Here is a 13,679-nt window from a genome sequence, read left to right on the forward strand (position 1 = left end):
AGTGTGCTTTCAGAATAAATGCAAAAAGACAGAAAAGATTATAAATTTGTTCACATTCACCATTTGAGAGGGGTTTATAGGACTGAGGTGCAATTCATTCACACACAACAACTTTTTTTAAGTTTTTTTTTTTTTTTTTGTAGTTGTAGATGGACAGCATGCCTTTATTTTATTTGCTTACTTTTATGTGGTGCTGAGGATCGAACCCAGTGTGAGGCAAGCACTCTGCCACTGAGCCACAGCGCCAGCCCCGCAGACATTTCTATTACTATGGCAGTGGAGTTTATAAGGACAATTCATAATTTATTAACAAACCTTTCTGCATACATATAAGTCAGGTGCCACTTTAGGGGGGGAAAAAAACTACAAGGGTTCAAGTAATAAACTAACAACTATCTGAGTAAAAGGAATGCTTAGTATGTATGCATTTTCGGTGGGGAAAATATACCCAGAATATAGAAGCATAGAAGTCTGCTCTTTCTTAACACTGTCAGAAAAACCTATGTTGCTAGAAACTTTATCAGAAAACGTGTACAGCTTATAGAGGTATCCTGATCATCATTTCTTATATCTATCAAACCCTATTTTTTTTTCCTTCAGGGTGAAAACAGTGCAGCATTCCCATATCCTCTCTGCTTTCTTCATTCACATTATTTTGTCGTTGTTAATAAGCATTACTTTCTCTCCCATCTCAAAACATTTTTTTAAACCTCCAATGTGAAAAGTACCCGATGAGAGTCCTTTCTCCCAGAAAAACTAGGTACACTGCTAATTGATATTTTCCAACCCATATGTCAATTTCTAGTATGTTGTACATTTCTGGAAAGACTTTTGTTGATTTGCTTATGTGGATATCCATTAACATGTAATTATTTTAATTTTGCATTCAGATTACTTTTATAAAATAACCACACTTTTAAGAGTAAAATGGGAATAAACGTCACAGCATTGGTTTGCCATTCCCAAGCATGTACGACGAGACATCCTCTTTCTAATGTAGTTTGTATTTTTCTCTTTTTGAAGGACACTTTGAAGAAGTGTATAATAACTTGTACGCTCTGGCCTGTTTCTTCGATAACGCTGAAGACAAGTGGGTAAGGAACCACTTCTATGAACGATGTTTTCGGATCGCACAATTGATCAAAATCGACGGTGGGAGGAAAGAGGCCGAGGCGCATGCGCACATGGGCCTTCTCTACGAGGAAGACGGTAAGTGGGCTTTGTCAGGATGCAGAGACCAGGCAACCAGAAAGCAGGCAGGAGTTGAGAAAAAGACTTGAGTTCAAGATGCAGATTATTGAGGTCAAAGAGCAAAGACGCATGACTGACTCACAGACCCAGCTTCAGTATTCCTTGCAGAATATTCTTTATAGCATTCCTTGCTCGGCTCCTGTCTGGGCAACTCAGCCTGGAGTTCCCAGCAGCATCCTCACAGAGAGAAAGTACCTCCCCACTACACACACACACACACACACACACACACACGGAGACACACACATCCCTCAGTCCACAAGCTGCAATTTTATTTTTTCTTTCATGACAGGCCTCTCTGTTCATTTTAACTTGATTTCTCATGTATGAAAATTCTTGAGAAAAAAAAATGAAATGTGCACTTCATGATTTTCCTAGTGTCCTACTCCCCTATGTAAAAGTCCCAAAGCTATATAACTTGGATACCACCCTACCATTATTTTACAATAATTTCTGAAGGAAATACTCCTTTAAATATAAGTTCATACTTAATAGTTTTATCTTATGACAAGCCAAAGTCTAAAACAACACAAAATGGTCAGAAACAAATCTTGTGTAGTGATCGATCAAGGATTCAAATAGGGATTTAAGAATTTAAATTATCTATGTGATAAATAGTATGTAGATGATATGTGTATTATCTAATATGTGTGTGAAGAAGAAAATATCTTATCATGAATATGCTATTTAGTCTCTAAAAAAAAACCTGTCTTGTTTTCCATAAAAATTTTGACTATGGCAAAACACTTAAATTTTTTAAATATTTATTATTTTATGGCTAGAATTACATAGGACTTTGACCAATTCTTTCAGATTTTTTAAATTTCTAAAAGGTTTCTGTGCTCCAGGAAGTTGCGGTTGATGAGATTTTAACTCCAACCCTGGTAGGTTCTAGAAAGTAGTCAGGCCTATCTCTCATGACAGATTCAGCCATGCCAGAAAAATAGAGCAGAGTAAGAGATCATACAGACTGGATTCAGGGAAGGCCTGACAGAGTCGGGAGGATCAGGCTGTGGACTTGAAAGATAGGTTGAATTTAGGCAGATAAAGAAATAGGAATGTATTCAGTGAAAGCAAACAACATACACTGGAGCATAATTGAGAAAGGGGTAGGAGGAGAGTAACCTACTTACAGTGGAAAGTGTATTTTTGAGCCATGCTGGGAAGTCATAGGAAAGGTGAAATAAAGATACCTCCGTGTTAGGAGCTTGGATTTAGTTTCTGCACGTTCAGGGTAAGGACGGGAGAGTGAAATGTCTATCTATGATGCAAACTGTGCCAGGAGCGGAAAGAGGAAGGGGGATGGCTAAGAAGCTGCAACAGTCATGGAGCTCAGAAGAATGAGTGCAGAAATATTTAAGAGAAACATATGGAAGTGTTCTATTGCAGCCAACCTATAATATCTCAAAATAGAGGATTAGTTAAATAGATGAAGCAACTTCCAGGCAACAGAGTTCCATGCAGTCATGAGATTACAAATTAGAGCAAAATTCATTTATTCATTGAACAAATACTGATTTAGAACCTAGCGCCAGGGGATAAAACAGTGTACAAGGCAAAGTCCCTGCCCTCGAGGAACTCAACCACTTCTCCATGTACAGTTTAGTAGTGTGAAGTATATTCCCATTGTTAGGCAACCAATCTCCAGAACTTTTTCATCTTGCAAAACGGAAACTCTGTGCCCATTAAACAAATCCCCATGTCCCTCTCCTTTTGATTTTTTAAAATCTCTATGCATTTCTATTAGAGGACTTATAAATTGCTTACTTGATTCATTCATCTGTTTATTCACTCATTCAATAAATATTGGAGTGTTCCCTGGTCCTATCGTTAGTAACCATGGCACCGTGGTTGCCCATATCATCTTAGTGACAGACATACAGTGGCAGAGAGCAGGGATGAGCTGGGAGATGTGATCTGCGTGGGGCTGTGGTGACACATTACTCACAAGTCTTCGGCTTGCTCTCATTTGGGTGCCCCACCCTACAGCATGATAAAATGCATCCATGTTCCATAATAAATAGATTGCTTTAAAATACTGGAAAGACTTCTGAAATTATTTTTAGAGTGGGTGACTTTGTTTTGAAACTACGTTTTGTCAGATCTAAAAATTTTCCATATGCTCTTAAACAGTGCACAGACCCTAGAACCAGGCCTGACTGATAAAACCACTGAGTCAGTGTTGATGAATATTCCAGGGATTGCCTTTGAGTCTGTGATATGCCTGGTGATGGTAAAAATAATCTGTGTAGCTTCTGGAATCTGTGGAAGATTTTTCACAAGAAGTATAGGAACATCAAGAATATGTGGCTAGCGGCTGGGGCTGTAGCCAAGTGGCAGAGTGCTTGCCTAACGTGTGAGGCACTGGGTTGGATCCTTAGCACCACATAAAGACAAACAAATAAAATAAAGGCACTACAAAAATAAAAAGAATATGTGGCTAGAATAGAGGGGGACTCACCTGGCTGTAGGATTCCCACTGAGGAGATGGTGGTATAGCTTCCGCTTATCAGATCTGATTGGTCCAGACAAGTGAACGGAGGCCCCACAGCAACAGCTAGGCAGCAGCTGTGCTGGGGGCAGGTGGCAGCATCCCTATACCACGGGTGCCCCCATTCAGGTTAAAAGAGGATATTAGCCAGCAGATGGCAATGGGCAGGTTTTCAGGGCCTGACCAAATAGGCTGTAGTCCAGGGCAGGGCTCCAGCTCCCTCGGGGAACTGTAGAGCAAATGAGGAACAGAAGCAGAAGCCATTTTCACAGAGACTGGGCACATGGTTGCAGTCAAGGGTAATGTTCAACCCATTGGCACAAATGTGACCAGCCCTCACACAGACGCCCCTGGCAGGTCCTTCGGCACAACAGACGTATAAACTCTATTAGAAAGAAGATGTCTCACAATCTGCTGGAGATGGGGTCCTACCATACTTGACTCAAGGGGTGGCGGTCTCGTTTTTTCAGACCTGTAGAGCAACAGTAGGCATGGAGTAGTTGCGGACTGACAGACACAGGCTGTAGCAAATCACAGGCTGTATCTTCTTTTAGAATTCTGAGGACCTTATGGGCAAGACCCACGGGCATGCTGGAGAAAGTGTGCAGACAGTGGATCAATAGGAGATGTGCTCTTTCATTCTGGAGCAGACACAGAAATCTAGCAGGGCCAGAGGCCAGACTCCAGGAGAGAGGACTTTGTAAGAGACATGACTAAGGAAGCATAAGCTCCTTCCCTGCCATGATCTGAGGCCAGGACACAGTATCAAGCTGATGTGGCCGAACCTTCACTTCAGTCCTATCCTGCCAGGTCAGCAATAGAGGATCAGTGTAGTACTGGAACTTGGGGCAGTAATTCAGTTTTCCTCTCAGTAGAGTGCCTATCCCATCCTGGGTAAGTCCTTTCAATATCACAAAAAATGAGGGATCCCATCACTAAGCGCCTTAGCCTCCCACTTCTCAGTATTTTCCAAAGTTAGTTCCTGTTCATAGTCGGTACCTGCTGAAGTCCAGCCAGTACAGCACAAGGAGTCTCTTCCTTTTCCAGTTTGAGTCTCTGACCTATCCCTAGATAGATCTAGTCAAGTCCCCTAATTTGCTTCCAGAAGGCCATGGTGTGTGCCTGGTAGTGTCCTGGGACAACTGCCATTGTTAGCAAGAGAACTGGGCACATCAAGCTTGCAGCAGACCAACAGCAGCAGCAGTGCTCCGGGAGAACTCAGAGATAAGAGCAGAATGAGGAGCGCAGCTCTCCCAGTGTAGCATGGGATGCTGTGTGACTAGGGAAGTGTCACACTCCTGGTGTGGTCAACACCCAGACGCCATCGTGATATGACATGGAAAAGTCTTGATACAGTTCTATTCTTCCTGCTCAGCATTCATGATGTGATGCATCCCACCTCTCCTGCCTGATGGGCAGTGGGACAGGGAGATGGAAATCCGGGGTGAGACCAAGGCCTTATGGTTGCAGCTGCCGGCTATGGCATACAGATGGCAAGACTTGTCACACAGACTTCCATAGTTTGGGAAGCACCAACCTCACCCCTGTCAGGAAAGAATTGGAGGTCAAGTATTTGCAATGGGTCAAGATTGATTGCCTCAAGCACCAAGCCTGTCTGGTTTCCGTGGAGCTTTGCTAAAGTCCATCTTCTTTTCTGAGAAGCTACTGCCTGGGATCAGTTCTGGACATGTTAACCCTTTTCTCTTGGATCTGTAAACTCTGCATAAGGAATGCTCTCAGAAGAGTGGAATTGGCACGATGCAAGGCTGAATTCGTGATGTTGAGAACAGATTTGAATAACTGCCCCAGATTGCAAGGGAAAGACAAGGAAATTAAAATAAGGAGGGAAGAGGACAAATATGGAAATTCCTAAGAAAGAATACACAATAATTGAGCAAAAGCAAAGCGGTTTAAAAAAGATTTCTTGACCCTTAAAAAATCTGAATATGCAAATCAAAATAGCTCTTCAGTCAAAATTAATAAAGAGAAATCCACAGTTCAATAACATCCCAGAAGTTTTTCAATTACTCAGATAAAGACAGAGTTCTACCAGTATACAAAGAAAAAATACACATGGCCTACATTGGAACAAGAGTTAAACAAGACTCAGTTTTCTCCACGACAGAGCTACATTCTGAAGCAATAGGAAGGCATTTTAGATATGCAAGTTCAGAAAGCACTATGAGTATAGTTTCCATATATATTCCAGAACTCAACAAGAGACATGTCAAAATTAAGAATTCAAGAATTGGGAAAATCTGACACAAAAGATCTTTGCAGCAAAACCTTACTTAAATCAACATAAAGTTAAATTTTAAAAAAAAAAGTGTGTCAATAATACTGGAAGTAGATGATACATGAAAACATGATTTAAATTTTCTCTTTATGATTTACCGTGTTTACCAATTTGGCAGTAATGTTGATATTTCTCTATCATATTTTAAACCTCAAATTTTATGAGAAACATTTTTAATTAAGCTGTAAAATCATGTAAAAAATGTGAGCAATTACTTATTCAATCTTGGATGAGAAAGACCTTTGAAACGCAAAACAATTGGACAAGGCATTAAGGAAAGTGATGGGATTTATTAAGGGATAAATATATCCTCTCCCTACTCCAAGTATAGGATGAATTCAAAAGAAATGAAAATCAGATCATAATTGTAAGGACTAATTGGAGAGCAGTGCTTAAATCTGTGCAAATCAGATTCCATTATCTCCCAGAATTAATCTTAACAACTAGTACTGGCAGGCAGGTCAAGTTCAGGTTCTCCTACGGGCTCCAGCCAGCTCCTTTGAGCTTTAGCATGAAGTTCAGAGATGTGACTCCTCAAAACTGAGTCAGAAAGGATGAGAGTTAAGAATTTCAACAGATATTTCATTCCTCCTCCCTTGAGAAGAGGAAGGAAATAGGAAGCCCCTTTATGAAAACATGAGGCTAGAGGAATGGAATTCCCAGAAACAAAAGTGAGAGATTTGATACATAATATTTAAATTGCTTATTAAAGATCTTATACAGTTTAAAACACTGGTAAATATTGGAAACAAACATGATAATAGAGCAATGCCATTTTTATATAAAGAACACATACACACTGATGAGAAAAATCACTCAATGGATAGAGGAACTAAGGAATACAACTTAAAGAAATCCAACCAAATAGTTAACATGAAAAAAATCGATCATATCAGGGCTGGGGTTTTAGCTCAGTGGTATAACGCTTGCCTAGCATGTGTAAGGCACTGGGTTCCATCCTCAGCACCACATAAAAATTAATTTTTAAAAAAGGTATTGTGTCAAACTAGCACTAAAAATGTTTAAAAAATTGATAATACAAAAGCACAAATTAAGGCATTCTATACATTCTATAATGGTCTAACAATTGTTTATCGTGATCCTATTATGTGTAGGCACTGGGATAAGTGTTAGGAATACATGACTGAAAAAAGATGTTGGTGGCCCCTTTATTCAGGAGCTCACATTTTAATGGAAGAGGCAAGTAGGTTTTTTGGTAATCCCAACAATGTAAACACCGAGAGACTAGGCTCTAATGCACCCAGTTCAAATGTGGAGGAATCAAAGTCTGTTTAAGATAGCTTTTAATGCTTGTGAAACTTTGATAAATTAAGCATTTTTTATACTGCTGGTTCTAGGATAAATTGGTCTGATATTTCCAGCATACAATTTGGGAATATATAAAAAGAGTTTTTTTAAATGCTCAAATCGGCTTTTTTTTTTTTTATATAGTTTAGATATGAGGTGTCCCCACTGCAAAAATGATCAGAGGTGAAATGATTAGGTCATGAGAGAGCCTTAACCTAAGCTGTGGATTGATCCACTAATGTAGATTAACTGGGCAGTAACTATAGGCAGGTAGTGTATGACTGGAGGAAGTAAGTCACTGGGAGTGTGACCTTGGTGTTCATATTTTTGTCTCTGGTGAGGAGAACTCACTCTCTCTCTCTCTCTCTCTCTCTCTCTCTCTCTCTCTCTCTTTCCTGTCTGTGATGGCCCGGGCAGCTTTCCTCCACCTTGCCCCTCTGCCATGGTATTCTGCCTTACTTCAGGCCCAGAGCTATGAAGTAGGCTGACCATGGATTCCACCTCTGAAACTGGGAGCCAAAATAAAACTTTTCCTCCTCTATCTACATTGTTCTTGTCAGGTCTTTCAGTCACAAATAATGAAAAAGTAGACTAAATATCCCTTAATCCTGTAATTCCACTTTTAAGAAATAATCAGATATAAAGACAAGGATATCCATAAAGACGTGTTAAATCTTTATATATGTATTATTTATAATAAAAAAGAGAAACAATAGAAATGATCTATAATAAGGTAATACGTAATTATGGTAATTACACATGATGAACCCTTGCCTGGCCATTTGAAATGTTGTTTTCCAAAAATTAGAAGCAGAAAAGCTGCCATTTATTGAGTGCCACATGTCAGTCATTACAAAAATGTTATATCTGGACAATAGACTTTATCAGCAGTCATTTCTGGGCTAAAGCAAGGAGGTGCAGATGTGTGTGTCTCTATTTTTCTGTGCTATTTTCCCATGGCAACAATGGAGAACTTCTTTTGAGATGGTGAAGCCACAAGACAGGTCTTGGAAGGGGGCTTCTCTGGAGTCACCAGTCCTCTGTGGACTTAACATGAACAAGAAAATTACTTTGTCTAAAGCCCTGGGATTTTAGGGTCTATTTTGTACCATAGCAGTAAATCTAACTTTGACTAATATAATCTCTAATATAATATAATGCTTCTATCCCCTTATTGAGGAATTTCAAGAGTTTTGTTAATAATTTTTGGCAATTTCTTGGAAAGTTTCATATACTAGTAGAAGGCTTCCCTTTGGAATGTGGTATCTAACTTCTTTGTGCTTTCCTGAACACTCCCATTTTAATGTTTTTAACAAATTCCTCAATTTACTAATATAACTTTATCTTCTAGAAACTCTATTTTTGATATGGAAAAAAAGGATGCATTTAACATTTTTATGTGTTTCTATACTTTTTAGTATAGTAGACATGAAATATATTTATACCTAGAAAATAACACAACTTTAAAACTAGCTGATGTAGAATGACTCCATCATAAATCTGCAATAATGTATTGCCTACTACAAGGAGACCTAACATGTTTTAGGATACCATGATTGTTGCTATTCAAAAAAGAACTCAAGAGAAAATAGTGACCCCCTTGACTGACCCAGTCTCCTTCTGGGTCAGAGACCCTACCTGATCTTGGAAGTGGGATATACTACTCAAAACATGAACTTTTGGACTCAATTCCAAATTCCTGATTTCCTTCGCTAAATTCTCCTGGAAGCTCCCTCCAGGAGAATTCTAAAGAGAAAGAACCAGTCTTTAGAACAGAATTATTGTGGCTACCAACATTGAACACTGCAAGTAGACATCTCAGAAAGTCAGTCAAATGAAGATATTTAACTGATCTCTTATAGATGGCTTATCATAGAAATAAGGGGTAGTGTTTGATTTGTTAACCTCAAGATAGTCCACTCTGAAAATATCTTTCTCACACATTTCCACTGAATCATACCCAGGCAATAATTCATACGACTAGAAGCATCATCTAAATCTCTAGGGACATTCCCACAATAGGCCTCCAGGGCTGAAGAACAGCTTTAGATAGGCTTGTTACTTGAAATTCGCCAAGTGCACACATACCCTTGTGCTCTTGTTGAACCACAATGCTGTTCAGCCTGTGGAAACATTTGGTGGCCTCAGATCATGCCAGTATTTGCCAAGACTGAGGAATAGCCTCAATGTCAAAAGTTCCTATCATTCTGCTCACCACCTGTTAGTGGCTCTGCATTGCTGTGACAAATACCTTAGAAAATCAACTAAGAGGAGGACAGATCCCTTTCAACTCCCAGTTTCAAAGCTTTAAGTCCATGATCATTTATCTCCCCTACTTCAGGACTGAGATGATACAGAACTTCATATCTAAAAGGTGTGGCAGAGTAAAGCTACTTAGCTTATGACAGCTAGGAAGTAAAGACAGAGAGGCAGGCTAGGGGTGAGATATAGTCCCCAAAGACATGCCTCTAAGGACATATTCCCTTCAACTAGGTTCTACATCCTTCAGTTTCCACCACCTTCCAGTTAGTCCATTCAGCTAAGAATCCCCCAATGGATTAATCCATTAATGAAGTCAGGGCCTCTTGATCCCACCACTTCTCACAAGCTTTACCTGTTGGGCTTTGCTGCATTGGAGACCAAGCCTTCAATACTTGAGCCTTTGGGGGACATTCTATATCCAAACCATAACAACAACTAATGTCTATGATCCTCTATATCCTGGTGTTTTATTTCCCAGGTACCTCAGTATCAGGATCTTGATGTGCTGATGGTGACTGTTTTCAACCTTTTACTTTTCTCACAACATATATTGACTTTGAAGTACTGGTATTTAAATAAACCCTTCTCTCCCAAAGCAGAGATAAACACCACTCCTAATTATGGACTGTGGTTAAAGTAACATAGGCTGAGGATCATATGCTACCTGCATTTCTGTAGCCTTTCTCTCCCACCCAGAACATACGTTGAAATTCACATGAATTCCTAATTTCAAATTTTAAAAGTTTTATAATTTTGAAAAGTAGATAGTAACAAATTAATATTATATATTTTAAAAAGTAAATCATTCAAAAACTTTGGCTGGTTTGTTTTTGTACAGCATTTGTGATGCATTTCAGAACTGATGAGAATACACATCTGTGTCTCAGCAGTCATTAGGAGCTGTGGGTTTGGGGTAGAATTTCTGGCTCTGCTCCATGCATCCATCCAAAGGTTTGACAAGTAAATTTCTAGATCCTTCTTTATCATTGCTATTATGGGTCTGGTTTTCTCCCCCTGCACTTTCCCTTCTGTACCTCTCTCTCTACACGTACTCCATGTTGACAAATCCATCATCTGCTAGAACATCAGCCTCCATCCTCCATTGATCCCTCATCTAATAGATCCCTCAGTATTTAAAGTGACTAAGAAACCAGCCATGAGATCTGAACTGCACTCGCACTGGCCTGGGGAAACGAGGCCAAAGTTTCTATTAACCAGAGAACTTTCTGGCTCTAAGTAAGAGCAAACCCATTTTCTTATGGCAGGTTTCCTACTGGCTGATTCTACATCATAAGACCTAAAGGGACTACTCAAGGCCCAGAGCATTAGGCTTTCAGAGTCACAACCACAAAGGCCAGTTCTCATTCTGTCAAAGGACGGCTTCCTGCATGAGACCTCTTGGAACCGTCCTCATCCACACCCCAATTCTTCCGACCTATCTCCTCTCTGCTTTGATCTCAGACTTGCTGTGAGTTTGGCCTCCCCATCTACCTCACCTGCGCCCTGTCTGTGATTCTAGTTCTCTCAGGTTGGTGGGGAAGGCCTTTTGTCCATCTGTCCTGCAGTCTCCTGGCTATGTCTGTACATTGCCCCTGTTTTGTTTGTGTTTCTCCAGTGTTGGTGCTGACAGCTCTTAGGAAACAGCTTAGAGAGGACAAGGACAGTACACATACTGGTGATTTTTTTTCTCATTTTGAAGGACACTTCGATCATATTTCTTATGGGATTGTTTCAGTCAGATTTCTGTCCTTGTGAAAAAACACTTGATAAAATGACCTGAAAAAGAAAAAGTTTCATTTAGCTCCCAGTTTTAGAGGTTTCAGTCCATGGTCCACTGGTCTTATTATTTCTAGACCTATGGTAAGGGAGAACATCATGGCAAGGAGTGAGTGGTGGGGCAAAGCTCTCATGGTGGCCAGAAAGCAAAGAGAAAAGTGAGGAAGGAGCCTGGGTCCCCCTGTCCCTTCAAGGACACGCCCCCAATGACCTAATTTCCTCAATAGGCTCCACCTCCTAAAGGTCCTACCACAATTGAAGGACCAAACTTTCAACACACGGCTCTTTGGGCAACACTTCAAATTCAAACTATAGCAGAGTTGAATTGTGAACCCCCCAATTCAACTCCCATTTTTTGTGACCTTACTGGGAAATAGGACCTTTGCATAAATAAAATTAACATGAAGACATTGTAGCATGATTTATGAACCAATATGACTACTCACTTATAGAAATGGGAACCTTTGTAAACAGAGACAGGCATGTACAGAGAAGAGGATGGGAAGCTACAGGCAGAGCACCATCAACAAGCCACAAATCCACCAGAGGGTACCAAGGATAGGGCAGAGACATGGGACAGATTCTCTCTCACAGCCCTCAGAAGGAATCAACACTGCCAACATCTGGAATTCTGACTTCCAGACTCCAAATTTCTATTGTTTAAGCTGCCTACTTTGAGGTCCTTTGTTACAGTCAGAAAACTAATACAGCGTTCAGCATGGTGTCAATGACCTCCTTAAGTAACAAAAGGTATTATTCCAGAAAAAAAAAGAAAAGAATATACCAATGATGGAATAATGATTCAATATACATGAAGAATGTGATGTTCCTTTATTTTTAAACTGTTGACATGTGAAACAACTGGGATGGTGATCAATTGAATACCATCTAAATCAACACTAGAATATTTTCAAAAAGTCCTTAATATTTCACATAAACAATCCTTTCCTAGCATTTTGGCCTTTTATTTTACTCATTTTCCATTATAAATTTGGCTTTATTTTTATTCTTAGGCATATGAAGTGATGTTGATTATTACAGCATTCAGTTCTCCAAAAAAAGGTAAAAATACAAAAATTTAATATAATCAACATGCCACATCAAAATTGATAGAAACTTCATTATAATTTTTTATTTGTCATGTAACAACACTTGCCAGTTTATTAGAAAAACAGCCTTAATAACTAAAAGACATGCAAAGGATATATCAGTTTTTAGTGTGGTATTTTATTTTCTCTTTCATTTTATTAAAAATTAATAGAGATGTAAGCGCTGTTGAGTGGATTTAAAACCCATCAGATACACACAGTCTCAACTGGGGCAGACTCTCGAGAAGGGCCTTGATGATGTGGAATAGTGGGGGACTCGTTTTGCATGATAGGCCCTTTTCTGATGTTAGAATGGGTTACTTTGTGCATGTATTATTTTGTTTTAATTGGAGGAGACCAAGCTACTTTAAAAATATCTCAGAGAAGTATAGAAAAGGACAGAGGGTTTTATAGTTGCTAAGAGATAATCAGGAAGACTAGAGAACTATTTATAAAGTAGGAGTGTGTGAGGCCGGGGAGGGGCAAGGCTGATTAAATGCACAGACTGGTCATTAGATAGCAAAGGAAGAACAATCTGCACAGATATTAGGAATATGGAACAAATATTTAAAATCAAAATTAGAAACTTACACATTCATACACATAGGTTAAATTAGTGGTAGTTGATAGACATTAGTGACTATCTTGGCTTTGGTATTTAGGTGGCAGTTGGCATCATGCTAGAGATGAAGTGTCACAAGGGAAAAAAAATTAGAATGGGTAGTACACAGAGGTCGCCTTTTGATTCTGCCATTTGCTAATTAAGTATATGAATGTAGGTAAGTTATTTGATCATTGTGCATCTTGTTTCCCTCATCTCTAAAATGAGGGAGTTGAAGCAGGTACTATCTGCTGTTAGTTCCCTTCCAGTCCCGATCTCGATGGCTGCTTAAACAGCTACTGAAAGATCAGTCATTAAAAACTTTTGTGTATCAACTTACTTACTGGTGAAAAAAAAAAAAATCTCAGTTTACAGAAAGCAGAGATGGAGCCTAAAATTTACTTCTTCGTGCCTCTCTGCATTGTTAAAACATAAAATCATTCTAGTTCTTCGGAGCCTTCTTTTGGGTAGGTGGGGTTGGTGTGCAGGCCCGTAGAAGGGCCCCTGTCTCTTTTACATGCTCTTTCACTCCCAGGGTGTGCCTGTCAGTAAAAGAAGGCCTGGGAAGAGTTACTCTGCTGTAATGACTGCACATCAGGTCTTCCC

General features: G+C 39.5%; 1 protein-coding gene across 1 annotated transcript in view; it reads left to right on the top strand.

The window, feature by feature from the left end:
• Positions 1-13,679, top strand: part of Ttc29 (tetratricopeptide repeat domain 29) — a 135,253-nt gene that overhangs the window by 32,855 nt on the left and 88,719 nt on the right. Inside the window, exon 4 of the mRNA XM_027926551.2 lies at positions 1,024-1,209. Within this exon, the coding sequence (XP_027782352.2) occupies positions 1,024-1,209 (186 nt within the window). The remainder of the gene's footprint in view (positions 1-1,023; positions 1,210-13,679) is intronic.

Source organism: Marmota flaviventris, chromosome 7, assembly GCF_047511675.1.
Source record: "Marmota flaviventris isolate mMarFla1 chromosome 7, mMarFla1.hap1, whole genome shotgun sequence".
Classification (NCBI taxonomy): domain Eukaryota; kingdom Metazoa; phylum Chordata; class Mammalia; order Rodentia; family Sciuridae; genus Marmota; species Marmota flaviventris.